Genomic DNA, 18,336 nt, shown 5'->3' on the forward strand with positions numbered 1-18,336 from the left:
TGTTGTCCTCAGCCATTTTGGCACACTAAAAGAGCAACACCTCCTCTGCATGGGTAGTCCACAACCCAATGGTATGAAAATTGAAAACCCTTACCTTCAGTATATCCCCTGTTTACATTGAAGGCGTCAAAGTAGAGAAGGTTGAAATCTTCAAATTCCTAGGAATCAATATCACCAACAATTTCTCCTGGACCACCCACATTGAAGCAACGAGTAAGAAAGCTCACTAACGCCTCTACTTCCTTGGAAAGCTTAGGAAGTTTGGCATGTCCCCTACAAACCTCACCAACTTCTACCGATGCATCATAGGTAGCATTTTATAAGGATGCATCACAGCTTGGTTTGGGAACCTCCATCCAAGACCGCAAGAAATGCATCGAACTGTGGATGTAGCCCAGACCATCACACAAACCAACCTCCCTTCTATTGACTCCATTTATACCTCAGGCTGCCTCGGCAAGGCAAGAAAACAGGCACCTCCAGATTCAGGGACAGTTTCTTCCCAGCTGTTATCAGGCAACTGAATCATCCTACCACAACCAGAGAGCAGTCCTAAACTACTATGTTACTCATTGGTGACCCTCGGATTATCCTTGTTCGGACTTTGCTGGCTTTGCCTTGCTCTAAACATTATTCCATTAGGTATCTATAAAATGTAAATGGCTCGATTGTAATCATGTATTGTCTATCCGCTGACTGGATAGCACGCAACAAAAGCTTTTCATTGTATCTTGGTACACATGACTATAAACTAAACTAAACTGTCTTCTCCTGATCCACCTCCAATCTTTTCATTTTATTCCCCTTCCTGGTTCCACCGGCCTGCTACCCCACACTTCACCCACCGGATCTCCTTCCTATCTGGTTCCATCTGTCCCTCATCTTTCCCTTAAATGCTTCACATTATCTCCTTCCTCACTGATCAGCTTCTAGTGCATGTAGACTTTGAGTGCCTGCTTATCACCATCCAGGCACCGCCTCTACCTTCCCCCTTTCCTCCTCCACCTGGCTTCTGGCCATTATCCCTTACTGTTATTTGGTCCACCTATGACCTGCCAACCCCTGTCACAGCTCGTTCTAAGCTTCCCCCCAGTCTAGTTTCAGTCAATAAGATACTGAAATCTCGAATGGACTAGAGTATTCCCAGCCAATCTGTACTTTAGCCACCGAGCCCAGTGCCTTTACGAGATTCCTCGTCCGTCACTTCAGGGAGGGATTCAGATATCTTCACACAGGCATGGCCTCTAACCAACCTAGGTTTTACCTCTTCAAAAGAATTTCCTTTACACCAGCTTGGCACCGGGTGTCAGCGCCTAGCCTCTTTGCGTTGGCAGTCAATGCTGATTTTTGGAATGCACCTTTCCAATTAGCGCTCTCAGCAACGACAGGTCAAATGCTTCACCGCTTAGCATGTAAACCAGACTTGTTTTTCAATACCCCACCAATTGGATACCAAATCTGGGACAGTGGGTCACGCCTCGCCCTGGAAGCGCGTTTGGCTCTCGTTAAGCAGCTGCAGCCAGCCAACTACAACCAAGTTTTTGGGCCGCTCCTTGCCCTGTTTTATGGCCCCCTAACCCAAAGGAGTGCGATCCACCCCCCCCCCCCCTCCCCGTGCTTGCTAAACTCTGTTCTACAATCTCGTTGGGACCCTTTTCCAAGCACGCGAATGGTCGATCTGCTCTGACTAGTGAAGTGCCAAAAATCAATGCGAAAACCGCACAGTGGCACCGATTGCTGCACTCGTGATCTAAACAGCTCAACACCCTTAATCGCAAACTTGTGTTTGGGGGGTCCTTTGAGATCCCGGACGAGCCCCCAATGTAAATAGCTTGTTCTAAGCTTCCCCTCAGTCTAGTTTCAGTCAATAAGATACTGAGTCAAGCACTTGTGCATCTAAACTTTATTTTGGAAAAACACAATAACAGTTCCCCACTACTATACCTAACCACCGTGGGTTCGATCCTTGTATCTGCCTGGCCAAGCCCTCCGAGTCTCGTGCAAGCAGAGACACTCCAAAAGGTCACGCAGTCCTAAGCGTTCTGCCAAAAGATCGACATAGGACCTCGTGGGAGCGGCCTTTTATAGTTCCCCGAACCTTGAGGGGCCGAACCACATGGGGGTGGTCTCTATACAGTCCAATAACAGATATCGATTAACACAGTACATAATAGACATTTCCCTAACCCAATAATACAGTGACTAATACGATGTACCTGACGAAGTTTCTAGATTAACAGAGATTAATACCTAACCCAAAATATGAGCAATTCCTTTCCCACCCCCACGATGCTGCTCGACTATCATTAAACTAAGACTCGTTGAGATTTCCTCCAGTAGTTTGCTTTTTTATTGAAGCTGAAGTGTTAACTACTTATCTCTCTCTTCACAATTTTTTCCAAATCTTTAAGTCTTTTCAGCATTTTCTACTTTTATTTCCATTTCCAAACATCAACAATATTTTGTGCCTGTTCACAAACATATTGCAGAATTTTGCACTGGTCGATTTTGCTTCTGAGAGTTTGCTTTTGCAAATAGACTGCTGTATTTCCTTTGGTACAACATTTCATTGCCTGTTAAGCACTTTGACACACAGTGGCACAGGAGTAATTGTTGCTTTACAGCACCAGAGACCTGGGTTCGATCCTGACCATGGGTGCTGTTTGTCGGAGTTTCCCTGCGACCGTGTGAGTTTTCTCTGGTTGCTCTGGTTTGCTCCCATATTCCAAAGACGTGCAGGTTTGTAGGTTAATTGGGTTTTGTAAATTGTTCCTTGTGTATAGGATAGAAGTAGTGTGTGGATGATTGCTGGTCGGCGTGGGCTGAAGTGCCAGTTTTCATGCTGTATCTCTAAACTAAACTAAATTAAACATACTGAGGCCCTTAAGAGCATCTTTTTTATTCTTCTGCCCAAAATTATAAGTATTTCATTGTCCTATCTGGGACACATGACAATAAAACTCTCTTGGCTCTAGACTTGATCGTCTTGGGAATATCTTGAAATTTAAAGTATCCTCCAGGCAGGAGCACCAAAAGTCCACAATAAGAGTAGAATTTAGCAATCACAAGCATGCAGCCAATTATTCAAAAGAAGGGAAAAATAATATTATCCACAGTATGTGCCCATATTCGTCAATTTCCCTATAAATTGCCTTGCAAATAAATGTCAGTTCTTATTCTTTTTCAATAAAGATGCTTTATTAAAAAATATGGTGTAACTGTGCAAACATTGTGCTGTGCGGCTTTTAGCAATGCCGTGAATGGTGTATGCTTTGGATTGATTGACAAGGTATTTAAATTCTGCCCTAGGAGTTGTTATTAAGGGAAGGCTGAGCAATCTGTGATCTCTTAAAGCAGTAACTCCTAGTGGTCTTCAAACTATTTGACGAATGATTGATTTTTGAATGATCAGCTATGACTTTAAAACCTTTTTTCTAAAATCTATCCTTTTAGACCCTTGAGGTAAAACCACTTAAATGAATAACAATAAAAAAGAATGTTACTTGCAAGTGAAGCATTTAGCCCACGGCAAGCAACCATGTTTTAAAAACCTTTGTGTTAAATGAACTACCAATGATGGATAACGTTGTAGCGAACCACTGTATCAGGAAGTGCTTCAGATTTCACTAGTCATCTTTCCTCAACCATGAGCTCCCTTTTGTGATGTGGTCAAGGAAAACATTAGCCTAGAAACATGTCAGTCTGTAAGAAATGAATAAATTGGAGGTTGGGTGATGTGAACATGGGCAGAAACATGGCAAAAGCCTGCTTGGTCTCTTGCTTGTCATGTAATGAAACTGCAAGGGGAAATAAAGGATGAAATTATTATGTGCTTCCCTGCAATGTTTTTATCAGCAAAACTGCCTCAAGGAATATAAAAAATGTTAGCACAAAAACCTTTTGAGTTTTGTTCATTTTTAGTACTTTAATGTGTACATTGTCTCTTTTTGTATATCCCTATTTATACCTATTGGTTTGAACTGTCCTACTGTTTCTTTCAACAAAGGACATTGAGCAGATCTTAGGCTCTCTTTGAATTGCTGGACACTTGGGGCATGTTGTTTATTCCAGCATAATCCTACTAGAACTCAACCTCCTGGCATTTTGACATGATGTAGTGCAGCGGAGGGTTGTTTTAGCAACATCACGCAGTACCACCATGGGGCACCTTTGACGATCAGTGATGGCTTCCCCAAAGCTCGACTAGCTCTTTAAAGCTGTCTCTGTTGTTGAAGATTAGTGAATATCTCATTGACATTCATATACACTCAAAAGCACTTGCGGCCAGTCAAAAAAATCTAAATACTTCTTAAAATAATTTTATAAACATTTAAAGAATAATGAGCTAATGATTTAAAGAATTTAAAAAAACTTATTTGTTGGTAATATTGCTGAATAATTGCACTTGGAAATATAATAAATGTGGAATATGTGGAAGTTGATGCACCTTGAGAAGATTAATAAGGATAGGACATAAAGGGATATAATGAATGGATGGATTCGATGGATGGATAGAGGGGCATCACTGTAGAAGTCTAAAGATCCCTAGATGTAGCAGATGAACAAGGTGTTGAGAAAGTCATATGAGATACTTCCTTTCATTAACTGGATCTTAGAATGTAATAGGGAGATTACAGAATAACCTTATAAAACAAAATAGCTCACAGCTGGAGCAATTCATAATGTTTTGGTCACTGCACTACAAAAATGGCATGATTGCACTGGAGAAGGTATATTTACCAGTTTATTGCCTGGGCTGGAAAGCTTCAGATGTAAGGAGAGGTTGGTTAGGATTGGTTTAGTTTGCTTGGAGCAGGGTAGGCTGAGGGGGTACATGACAGAGATGCTCCTGCTGTATGAACCTTAAGGTTCTCAATACCATCCTGTATATTCCTTTTTCACGAAGTGATTATGGGCCAGAGGTCCCCAAGAATCAGTGTAGATAAAGCTTTGAGCATATCGTTGAATCTTTTTCTTTATCTGCCCAGAAATTTCCCATATAATGCTCTAATTCTGGCAATCAGGTTTGGTATCAGCAAATGGACTTTGAATCTGTAAAACACTAGCAAATCTGGTCATTAGCTACACTAGCATTTTAGTAACATGATTTACATGCTTTTCACCATTTTGTTTTGTTGTCAGCTGCTTTCTATTGGATGGAATTGTATATGACAATCTTTCATTACCAGGGGCTCGCCACCAAGGGCTATCTAGCACCACTTGTGAAATGTTTGTATTGCTTCCTTTTTAAGAACATTACTGTAGGGGGAAGCTTTTTAGATCCGCGTCATTACTGCCTGTCTTTCTTGAGAGTATGCCAGAAAAAAATTACTCTCTGTTTATAATTAACAATTCGTCTTGCATTAACTGTCACTGATGGAAGAAACGTCTAAACTTTTAACACACTTGTCATATACCAACATTTTCATAGTTTCCTCTTGAAAGATCAGTATTTTATTTTAAGATGATATCCCTCAGTCCTTGATTCAGGAACTAGTGGAACTAGTTTCTCACTATTAAAGCAATTTGTTCTCTATGCCTTCAATGGCTATTAGATTGTACATATGTATTTTCACGGAGCATCAGTCCACCAATGTTATCATGAATGCTCTATTGCCAATACTATTTGAAATTCAAATTTTATCTACGACTTGGAGGGGATCCTGCATGAAGCAGTATTCATATTTATAAGTTATATGAGCAGAATTAGGCCATTCAGCCCATCAAGTCTACTCCGCCATTCAATCATGGGTGATCTATTTTTCTCTCTCAACCCCATTCTCCTGCCCTCTCCCCATAACCCCTGACACCCATACTAAGCAAGAATTTATCAATCTCTGCCTTAAAAATATCCATTGACCTGGCCTCCATAACGTCTGTGGCAATTAATTCCACGGATTCACCATCCTTTGACAGAATAAATTTCTCCTCATCACCTTTCTAAAGGTACGTCCTTTTTATTCTGAGGCTATGGCCTCTGGTCCTAGACTCTCCCTTTAGTGGAAACATCCTCTCTACATCCACTCTATCCAAGCCTTTCACTATTCGGTAAGTTTCAATGACGTTCCCCCTCATCCTTTTAAACTCCAACGAATACAGGCCAGTGCCATCAAATGCTCATCATATGCCAACCCACTAATTCCTGAGATCATTCTCGTAAACCTCCTCTGGACCCTCCAACCCCAGCACATCTTTCCTCAGGTATGGAGCCCAAAACTCCTCACAATACTCCAAATGCGGTGTGACCAGTGCTTTCCTTATAAAGCCTCAACATTACATCCCTGTTTTTATATTCTAGTCCTCTCAAAATAAATGCTAGCATTGCATTTGCTTTCCTTACTACAGATTTGACTTGCAAATTAACTTTTTGGGAATCCTGCACCAGCATTCCCAAGTCCTTTTGCACCTTCGATTTCTGAATTCTCTTTCCATTTAGAAAATAGCCTACGCCTTTTAGCTACCACCAAAATGTATGACTGCATACTTTGCTATGCTCCACACCATCTGCTACTTCTTTGCCCACTCTCCCAACGTCCAAGTCCTTCTGCAGAGTCCCTGCATTCTCTACATTACCCGCCCCTCCACCTATCTTCATATCATCTGCAAACTTGGTGCTGGAGTAGCGGCTCCAGCACCAAACTCTGCAGAACTCCACTAGTCACTGGCAGCCAACCAGAAAAGGCTGTTACTAAATTCACAAATCACTACCTGGAGAGTTGAGATACGAGTAAAATTCACTCTCGTGGAAATTGTGTGTGTGGGGGGGGTGAAATAAGTGTACACAGTTGCAGGCTGTTTGTTGCAAGAGAGCAGCATCAAGTCGCCGGCCAGGGACTGGAACATGTAACAGGGATTTGAAAGGATAGTTCAATGAAAACTCAGTGTTCAAATAATTAATAATTTTCTTTCAATAGATCCCTTCCACTTTCCAAAGAACAGGACATGCTTCGAACAGTGAGATTGTATATTCAGCAACATCAGTATGATGAAGCAGTAAGTACACGATTGAAGATGTAATTATTCAGGTTAGGCAATTAAATTAATGTGTTGAACAATTTAAGCAAGAAATAGGAGAGTGGTTTATTTTGAATATGAAATGATAATGCATTATACATTATTTTCTAGAAGGCCCTTAAAATAAATGATTAACCACATGACTATACATGTTTTACTGTACCCCTTAAAACACAATTTATAGTGGATTAATGTACCCCACTTACGGATATGTACTTCAAAAACATTAATATATATTTATCATTTAAATTTACTTTTCATTAAAAATATTAAATATTATACAGTGGAATTCAACTGGGATAAGTATGAAATGTTGCATTTGCAGGGTGCCACAATGCGTTGTAGAACAAAGAGACCCGGGGGTACAAGTACATAATTTCCTGAAAGTGGCATAGGGTGGTGAAGAAGGCGTTTGTCACACTTGCCTTCATTGGTCAGGCCATTGAGTATGAGGGTCACAATTGTAGAAGATGCTGGGGACCACACTTGGAGCATTCTGTGCAGTTCTGGTCACCTAACTGAAAGAAGAATGCCATTCTTCTGAAACATAACTGAAAGAAGAATGGGAAGGGCGCTGAAAAGATTCACAGAGATGTTACCAGGATTGGAGGGCTTTAGTTATCAGGAGAGACTGGTTAGGCTGTGACGTTTTAACCTGGAGCCTAGGAAAATGAGAGGTAACATTACGGAGGTGTACAAAATCATGAGGAGCATAAATAATCTCAGTCTTTTTCACAGGGTAGAGGAATCTAAAACTAGAGGCCATTAATTTAAGGTGAGAGGGAAAAGATTTAAAGAGAACTTGGAGGTCAACTTTGTACCATCAATAACCATATATGATTGATAGATCATTGAACTGAATTGTTAACACTGATTCTTGTTCCATAGTTCAGCAGCTGCAACAAAGAATTATGGATGAAGAAATTCCTTGGGAGATATCACAGGAATATAGGAACAGGAGCTGGCTTTGCAGCCTATTGCATTCTTTAATTAGATTATAGCTGATCTGTATGTCTGCTCCATTTAACAATCTACTTTGTTCACCTAACTTCAAAAGAGGTTTATTGATTTTTACTTTCAAGGGACTTGCCCCCAACTCTGGTGTTTGGCTACTTATCAGAGGGGAGGGAATTTCACATTTCTTTGAGAAGTGCTTCCCTGATATCATCCAGTTGTGGTATACTTTTTTCTATATGTGCTCTTTCATTCATTATACTAAGCACCTTAATTGGATTAATATACAATCTACCTTTACAATTGAATACAGTTATCCTCCTTGCATTTCCCATGGCTTCTCATTGAATCAAATAATGCATTCAGTTTTTGAGACTAACAGGTGGGCATATAATTTACTGGCATTTAGACTTATTCTTGATCCTGTGTCATTGTGTTCTTAATGAAGTATTGGTTACGTGAAGTCAGTGTGTAGAATGTGGTTGCAAGCAAAATAGGTAGACATCACAAAAATGTAAAGTGGCATCAATTGATCAGTAAGTGGTTATCTGCATCAATGGAGAAAATAAGGTTCTTGCAAGTTGTCTGTTTTGAAAAAGAGTAATGGTAAAAAAAAAAAGGACCTAATCATAATTGAAATATGTGTCAATCTCATAATGTTATATGGTGGATGAATTCTACCTAATAAATAGAAGCATAATTTATTTATTTCCTTTCTACTTATTACTAAAAGGGCTGAAGGTATTGATGATTCATCCCAGGTTTGTTTCTTCCTTTGAATGTTATGAATGCATCACAAGGATGGTGGACCTAAAAATGGCCATATTTGTCTGCTGCTCCCCTAATTCTGCTTGACTGTAGACCAGTAGTTTTTGCATCAAGAAGAGTAGCTCCATTATTGCTGCATGTGCAAAAGAAGAGGTATTTTTGCTCACTTCACTGTCGTAGAGCATAGTGAACATTCTCACAAAATAAGCATTAAATTTGAAATATTGAAATAATTTAATTGCCACACAACCAAGGTCGGTAGTATTTGGGTTGCCAGCAGCGGTACAATAATAAAGAACACAACCACAATAAAAATTTTACACAAACATCCACCACAGCATTAATCACTGTGGTGGAAGGCACAGAGCTTGGCCAGTCCTCCTCCATTTTCCCCCGTGGTCGGGACCACCACCCTCCACAGCCGTTGCTGCGGGCGTCCAGATGGTAAGGGACAAAGTCAAAGTCAAGGTGAGTCCAGGATCGGCTCTTCCCAACCAGAGACCGCGGCTTCAGGCTGGTGTAGGCCGCAGGCCGGCGGTCAAAGTTTTAAAGTACCTGCCGTGCCGCAGCCGGAAGCACCGCAGTCTGCAGGGCTGGCGGTCGAAGCTCCCCTTCAGGGGAGATGATAAGTCCATGCCGCACCCGCGGTAGAAGACGGCCATGGGCCGGCGGTGGAAGCTTCTTCCCCCGGGTCCTCCACGTGAGATCCCGGGCTGTAGACGCCGCACCAGCTGGAGTTCTGCAGACCGCTGCTTCGGGCTGCCGGCTGCCGCGGGCCAGCGTAACGGAGCGCTCCCCTCCAGCGAGGTCTCACCCGCTCCGCGCCGAGAGTCCACGCTGTGCCCGCCGCTGAAGCTCCGGGCGCGTCTCCGGGAAAGTCGGCGCCGATCCTTGCTGTTAGGCCACGGGGGAGGCGACCTGAAAAAGTCGCCTCCATGGAAGAGGCGGCCGAAACGGTTTCCCCCTCACCCCCCCACACCACCCCCCACACATAACACACAAAGAAACATTAAAAACAGACTTTTAAACATACTAAAAAAATAAAAAAAGTTAAAAAAAGACAGACACGCTGCCGACAGGCTGCTGCCAGTGCAGCGCCCCCTACCGAATGACAAAATGAAATGGCAAAATATCATCCGCCAAGTCTAAAGGGATGTGGTATGGCCATTGCACACAACCTGGCACTCCCATGTCCCTCACTCTTCCACCTACTTGGCAAAAGCTGGTATGTTTTTTTTTGGTTAAGGATGTCAAGTTTCCATTATTTGTCTCAAAATAAGTATAATGATCCAATGAATACCAATAGTTGTGACAAATAAGAATTTTGGGAAAATAAAATATTGTGTATACTAAGCTAGCAAAAATATGTTAGTACCTGAACGTCGTGACTCTTATCAATGGAGCACGTTGGCCTGCTACTGTATATCCTGGAAGAAGTTTTATGGGATTGAATCAAATGATCATATAAGTGAGCAAGCAGTTATGTGATGTGAAAATGAAATTAAATTTCCCGCTGCCAATATCTAAAAATAACATGTGCTGGGGAGATACAGCATGAAAACTGGGTATTCAGCCCAATGATTCCACAGCAACCATGAAGCACCCATTTACTGTAATCCTACATTAATACCATCTTTTATTCTCTCAAATTCTCGTCAGCTCTCCACTATATTATGTACTTAATTTGGCTCTGCTGTTGGGTAAGATATAAATAATGTACCTCAACATCACCTTTCCATAAAATCCTCAGATTGATTTTTTTTAAATGCCATAAAAAGACATCTGAGAAATACTATTGATATAATATATGGAATGACTTCAACAATAATCTAATATATTTCAGAAGTTAACCAGATTGATATCTGTAAAGGAGTGATATCTGACACACTGTAACCTTTACTAGGAGTTTAATATAGCACATGGCACACACGTCCCAGCACTGACTGCATCCAGCCTTCAGGCGTACTGGGACCTAGTGGGAGGAACAAAGGGAGGATACTACAGTTATACTAATATGATGGGGCGTGGTTAGTGGTGATGAGGTAGCTACATTATAGGTTGCATGCATAAACCATCTACAATATCCAATTTGATAGTCTGGCTTTTCACAATTTTCTTTAATGGTGGAACTGTTTATTTATTAATGTTGGTTTTTTTTGCAGATAAAACTTTGCAAGTCTCTAATAAAACTTGGTTTGGAAGGACTCTCTTATTATCATACCTATGATCGCATCTTCTTGGGGACTAGTGTAGTTCTAGGATTTTTGGGCTGGATATCGTATGCTTTTGTTCTGATTGTCAAATTCCACACAAAGTTAACCAAGCCAATCTCCAAACTGGATAAGGTAAATGAACTGTTTAAAACCATCCCATATTGTTTAGTTTCATAAATATTAGATAGTAAAACTGTATGTATGGTTTGGTAGCGAGCTAAATGTATTACAACTTGAAATCAGTAATTGCAATCACTGCAAATGTTTTCCCCACGACTGATTCTATTCTGCATTGTTTGTGCACCTTCAAAGACTGTTCTAGCACGAATATGAATTTGTGCTATATTCCATGTATTTCACAGCTGCCGATCGACCATCTCCTTCCTGTGATATTCATTGGAGCTGGTGTAATGATAACATTGTTTCTGATGATTCAGAGCTGTCCGTGGACCTATTATATTTATTGCCTGCTTCCAGTCACTGTGTGGTACGCAGTAATAAAGGAGTAAGTGGTAAATAATTCAGATTCTGCTGTCAAATTTCTTGTACTTCACTACAGTGGACTAATGCAAAGAATTGGGTTGAAGGATGCAAACAGACTTTCGTAAAAGTTTTATGATTTTTTTGGGGTTACTGATTGACTATTTTGGCATGTTGAAGCTTTCCTTTGCATGTGATATGCAGATTAAGAGTTAAAACATTTTACATTGCTGCTTTCAATATAAGTTCATTTGCATTAACCATTTTTAGAATGCATTAAACAAATCTAGAAGAGTAAATCTACTTTTGTAGTGATTTAAAGTAATTTGGAGTGCCTGTTATTGAGGCAACAGTGTATTGTGGAATCTACTGATTCTAGAGTCATATAACATACATCACAGAAATAGGCCCGATCAGCCCACCTTGTCCATGCCAAATGCAATGCCTAACTAAACTAATCTAATTTGCCCATATCACTCAACACTGTTCCTATTTAAGTACCTGTCCAAATGTCTTTTAAATATTACAATTACATGAATGCTCAAACCATGCCTTTTATCCAGAGATGCTGCCTGTCCCGCTTTTTTTGTCTATCTTCAATGTACCGTATTTCCCGCCAATGAAGCCGCTATTTTTTACCCAAAAATAAGGCACAAAAATTTAGCTGAGCGGGTCAGCGGGCGATGGGTAACAGGGCAACAGGTGGTGGATTTTACTCTTGTCAGCGCGAGTAACCTCAATTGGTCCCTTGATCGCACTGACACAGGAGTAAGCTCCACCGCCCGCAGTCCTGTTAAAAAATCGCCCGCTGACACGTTCCGCTTTATGATCATTGCTCTTGGAGGGGGTCGTCAACCTCCACCCCCCCCCCCCCCCCCCCCCATCCATTCAGTCATTCAGAATGGAGGAGATTTGGAAGCCTTGTGCAAATTGAATTGTTACTCTCTGTATTTTTATTTTTTATTTTATTGAGCGTGAGAAATTCTGTCCCGCTAGCCGTTTTTCAAATATTAGCAACTCAAAATGGGGAGGTGTCTTCGACGCAGGTGCGTCTTCATTGATGACAAATACGGTAGTTCCTTCCAACACATAATCCATGTCTATTGTTCTGCCTTCGTTTTTTTTTAGATATCTCCTCGTAAAACCCATTGGTGAGACGGAATTTTCCCTGCACAAAACCAAGCAGACTCCTCCATGTGAACATACATCCTGCCCCTTTGAATCTTCTCCAACATCTTCCCTATCTATAAAATAAGGCCCACCAGTCTGTAATTTCCAGGCTTATCCAACCCATTTTGAACAATGGAACAATGTTAGCTATCCACCAGTCGACTGGTACCTCACCCATGGCCAACAAGATGCAAAAATCTTTGTCATAGCCCGAGTGTACTCCTCCCTTACTTCCCTTCGCATCCTAGGATAGATTCCATCAGGCCCTGTGGATTTATCCATTCCCTTGTCCTCCACAGATATGTTGTGGGATAATATACAGAACTTGCAGCATTTGATTTGGTATTGGAATTTAGATCCATGAATGAATTAAAACCCTGTGTGCATATCATTTTGTCAATTTATCATGAATAAGATCTTGAAAATCTTGTCATAAACTCATTAAAACTCACTAGCACTCTGCCTCTCCTCATGTAATGCACTCTTTTAAACTTTTCTCTCGACCAGGCTCTTGATTATCTAATTTAATATACTACTAAATATTTAACATTTTATATTGGTTAAACATCATATGCCATTTATAAAGATGATGCATTGAGCTATTTATTATCGTCTATCAAAAATCTGCGAAACCCTGGTTTCTGCCCCGGAACCTACCGACAAAGCATCCTACTTCTGCAATGAGCTCTCAAAGTTTAGGCAGCCATTGTTGAATTCAGATATTCATGCTTTATCTGATTTCATATGCTTTCTGATGTTCAGTGGCTCTGAATGGCTGATAAAGTTCATTCTCTTTGATTTCTCTCCTTAAATTCACACTTGCTATGTTATGCCCCCTCCCTCCCCCGGCCCCGCGGCCTATAAAATGCAGAGATATTTGTGCTCTAATGTTTGCTACTTCCTGTACCCTTTGACAGCCAATGGCAACCAATTTCTTAAACTCGATCCCATCTTAAAAGTAAACCTCTTGATGAAGCTTTATGTCAGTTTTGCTCATATCACATTGTGAGATTTGATATAAATTTTATTTTATTTGATAATGTCGTTGTGAAAGACCTTAGAACATTTTTGCAATATTGAGAGTTCGGTGAAACTAAAATCTACCTTTGTTCTTGCACTACTTGCATTTCTAATTTGTATTTTCTATTTTAAGTAAATGTGATTTATAAGAGAATATATTCTCAATTCATTGTTTTCAACTCATTTAAAGAATATTATTTTACCAATGCTATTTCTAGATTGAGGAGTTTAAAAATATTTTTTTGTGGTTAAGTCTGATCTCAAATAATGTTTGTCTTATTGTTTTCCAGGTTTAGAGTCATTAAAAATATATTCAATTTATTTTTAACACTTCCCCCTACAAAGTCCATTGGCTATTTATTACTTTTTATCATGGGGATTGAAACCATGGTAAGCAATGTGAACTATTTTAAATGTTCCTTTTCAAAATTAGAGATCAAACTACAGCAAATGGAAATTCTGCTGGAAAATGATCTCGCAGATCAACATGTTTTATTGTTTGGCATGGAGATTCACAGAAAGTGTGATGTGGAATTTAGAGTCATCGGCCTGACATTTGCATGGGGCTGTGAAGGTGGCATTGGGCAGAGAATCTCAGGATGGGATGTCTTCTTTCTCAAATAACCTTCGGAAATGAATTACTGTTAACTTAATCGAAAGAAAGCTAATTTAAAATAGGCGGAGTGTGAAGTTTAACATGAATTTTTGCCATACCCAAAAGTAACATCTTTACTTTTGCATTTTTAATTCATTAATAAGTATGGTGGGGAAACCGGTGCAATGAATTTCCCTTTGAACAATGTGGGTACAAACTGCTCTCCGGAATCTGAAAGTGCTATTTAATCTGCCGGGTAAATTGAAAGGAAGGAAGTTCTACTTTGTTAGAAGTGCCATGCTTTGGAAATGTTACAATTACATTGAATAGCAAAGTAGGACTGAATGGCCAACTGCTGATTCTAATTCCCAATTTGTGTATTAAGACAAGTCTTCACATTTTCAAGGGGATGATAACTTACATCTGACACTGTTCAGAGTACAGCAGCCATCCAATGTCTTAGACAAAACTACCTCAGTGAATGCCACCAACAATGAACATTTGGCCATTCTTTTCTTGTTTGAGGGACCTTGTTATGTGCTTCTAATCATTGTGTTTGGGATTGTAACAGCTGGCTATACAGTAGAAGGAATGTTGTTGTTTCGCACGTGCTCTGTGAAATACTATTAGCCATGCAATCATCAAGATTCTGAACTCAAATTTACTTTTGGCAATTTATTGATGCTATGTTGGGGTAATCCTTTAGTACTGATCCCGTTTCTCCATTAAAATTGATCATGGTTGCTCTGTAATGAAACATAAAGTGTTGGAGTAATTCAGCGGGTCAGTGAGCATCCCTGGAGGGAAATGGACAGGCCACAGGAACTGCATATGCTGGAATCTTGAGTGAAATATAAAGTGCTGGAGCAACTCAGTTGGTCACACAGGTTGATCTGTACCTTAATTTGATCAATGTGCTATATGCTCTGTGACTCTTAATGTCTAATGATCAAATAAAACAGTGAAACATCATTGCTTTCAATAGTAGGTAAAAGCATAGGAAGTGGTTTTATATTCATTAAGGGAGTGCAGCAATAAATGAAGTGGCTGCATACATTGTCCATCCCTAAGCACCCATTAATTGGCAGGGAGCTGAACACCTCAGAGGGTCCAGTTGCACATATTTTCCTGCCCCCGTAAGGGTAGCTGATGTGGCAAATAATAATGTAGTGAACGGTATGTTTTATGTATGGACTGGCTCTATTTCACGTCAGTCAGCTACATTATTTCATTGAGATGGCACAGGCTTTCATCTTTCAGTTATAAACATTTGCGCATGGCTGCTTCCTTTCCTTTGTGTTCATTTGTCTTTGAGAAAGAGATTGATATGACAATCTATGAGGAAGAATAATGGAACATGGCAACTGTTTATGAGCTTCTCTATATCATTTTCTGCAATAGTCTTTCACAGTTTATCTAAAAACCGATATAATCGTAAATAATTTTGTATTTTAGTTACTGTTAAAATCCTCTCTTGAGGGAAGCACGTAGATATTAAATGCCCCCCCTCTCATGTAGACTACAGGTCATTTCCATGCAATAATCCTTGCAACTCTGCGAATCTGTCCTGAACATTGCAGCAACTTTCTTTGAACAAATGAAAATAATAACGGTGCAGAATAAATTACCTGTATGAAACTTTCCTGAAGTTATCTAGCGGAACCAACTTTATCTGTACAACTTATGTCTGGTCTTCAAGTCAAATCAAGTCAAGTCAAGTTTATTCGTCACATACACATCGAGATGTGCAGTGAAATGAAGAGTGGCAATGTTCGCTATTTGTGCAAAAAAACAAACAGACTAGAAACAGAATGGAATAGAATCACATATTCACATATTACATATTTGTGGGAGGGAAGAAAAAGGAAAAAACAGCAATTTTAAAAAGACACCACGCAACAGTAAAATGGTACAGTAAAGTTAGTCCCTGGAGAGATAGGAGTTTACAGTCCTAATGGCCTCTGGGAAGAAATTCCTTCTCATCCTCTCCCTTCTCACAGCATGGCAATGGAGGCATTTGCCTGACCGTAGCAGCTGGAACAGTCCGCTGCTGGGGTGGTAAGCACCGAGCTAGTATCTATGAGCATTGAGTATTGTCAAACAATTAATTTGTGGTGCTGAGACAAATTTGCAATTTTGTAGCAGTACTCTAATACTTTCCTTGGTATTACAGTGCCCGCCATAATGTTTGGGACCCATCATTTATTTATTTGCCTCTCTACTCCACAATTTGAGATTTGTAATTTTTTAAAAATCACATGTGGTACACATTGTCGGATTTTATTAAAGGGTATTTTTTATACATTTTGGTTTCACCATGTAGAAATTACATCTGTGTTTATATATAGTCCCCCCATTTCAGGGCACCATAATGTTTGGGACACGTGGCTTCACAGGCGTTTGTAATTGTTCAGGTGTGTTTAATTGCTTCCCTCGTGCAGGTATAAGAGAGCTCTCAGCCCCTAGTATTTCCTCCAGTCTTTCCATCATCTTTGGAAAATTTTATTGCTGTTTGTCAACATGAAGACCAAAGTTCTTCAGACAGAAGAAGAGGTCTCGACCCGAAACGTTGCCTATTCCTTTTCTCCCTAGATGCTGACTCACCTGCTGAGTTTCTCCAGCATTTTTTGTCTACTTTATATCAGAGTGATGGCAAAAGCAAAGTATGGAGGAGAAAAGGAACTGCCCAAGATCCAAAGCATACCACCACATCTGTGAAACACGGTGGTGGGGGTGTTATGGCCTGGGCATGTATGGCTGCTGAAAGTACTGGCTCACTTATCTTCATTGATGATACAACTGCTGATGGTAGTATCATAATGAATTCTGAAGTGCATAGACACATCTTATCTGCTCAAGTTCAAACAAATGCCTCAAAACTCATTGGCCGGCGGTTCATTCTACAGCAAGATAATGATCCCAAACATACTGCTAAAGCAACATAGGAGTTTTTCAAAGCTAAAAAATGATCAATTCTTGAGTGGCCAAGTCAATCACCCGATCTGAACCCAAATGAGCATGCCTTTTATATGCTGAAGAGAAAACTGAAGTGGACTAGTCCACAAAACATGCATAAGCTAAAGATGATTGCTAAAGATGACGGCAGAGCATCACCAGAGAAGACACCCAGTAACTGGTGATGTCCATGAATCGCAGACTTCAAGCAGTCATTGCGTGCAAAGGATATGCAACAAAATACTAAACATGACTACTTTCATTTACATGACATTGCTGTGTCCCAAACATGGTGCCCTGAAATGGGGGGACTATGTATAAACACTGCTGTAATTTCTACATGGTGAAACCAAAATGTATAAAAATGGCCTTAATTAAAATCTGACAATGTGCACTTTAACCACATGCGATGTTTTCTATTACAAATCTCAAATTGTGGAGTACAGAGGCAAATAAATAAACGATGGGTCGTTGTCCCAAACATTATGGAGGGCACTGTATATTCATTTACATCTGTATCTAATGACGGGATATTTTTTTCTCTAGGTTGTGAGTTTCTTCTGCCGTGAAGTCCTTTCACTTGGTCTGGTTGCCTTTGCTGGCTGGCCACTGCAATCCAAGCTGTTTTATCGCAATAAGGTGATACTGCACTGTCCTGATACTCTCTTATGTTATGAAAATACTTTTGAAATAAAGCTAATCCATTGCCAATTGTTATATTTACCAATTCACTTCTGTGTTATTAACTTTGCTTTTAAAATAAATTGCAATTTAAGGTTATTTATGATTATTTTATTGAAGTTGACAGGCATTTGTGCAATTTTTCTTGCTAGTCGGGCATTCTGGAACAAAAGGACAAAGCACGCATTCAAAATCTGTTCATGGCATAAATTTAGGACATTAATTCTGCCAGATTTTAAATGGATTACATTTAAATACATTTTTTTCTTTGGTTACAGAGACCAAAATCATGGTGAATTATATGGCATTAGTGGTTCCTTTTAGGAAATGGCTACAGCGAACTTCCATTCCCATGACTGTAAAATTGTATGAAATTAGGCATGACTGGAGGTGCATTGGAATACCTGTTGACAACACTGTATTAGGAAAGTGAAATGGCAGTGGGATATAAGACAAGCTGTAGTCTAATGCATGTTAAACCAAGCC

General features: G+C 40.0%; 1 protein-coding gene across 4 annotated transcripts in view; it reads left to right on the forward strand.

Annotated features, from left to right (window-relative positions):
• Nucleotides 1-18,336, forward strand: part of pign (phosphatidylinositol glycan anchor biosynthesis class N) — a 160,754-nt gene that overhangs the window by 82,321 nt on the left and 60,097 nt on the right. For all 4 annotated transcript variants that reach the window (XM_033048957.1, XM_033048948.1, XM_033048973.1 and 1 more), the window contains exons 13-17: nt 6,915-6,993; nt 10,899-11,081; nt 11,312-11,454; nt 13,910-14,009; nt 17,716-17,808. In XM_033048957.1, the coding sequence (XP_032904848.1) occupies nt 6,915-6,993; nt 10,899-11,081; nt 11,312-11,454; nt 13,910-14,009; nt 17,716-17,808 (598 nt within the window). The remainder of the gene's footprint in view (nt 1-6,914; nt 6,994-10,898; nt 11,082-11,311; nt 11,455-13,909; nt 14,010-17,715; nt 17,809-18,336) is intronic.

This window comes from Amblyraja radiata, chromosome 2 (assembly GCF_010909765.2).
Source record: "Amblyraja radiata isolate CabotCenter1 chromosome 2, sAmbRad1.1.pri, whole genome shotgun sequence".
In the NCBI taxonomy this organism is placed as follows: Eukaryota; Metazoa; Chordata; class Chondrichthyes; order Rajiformes; family Rajidae; genus Amblyraja; species Amblyraja radiata.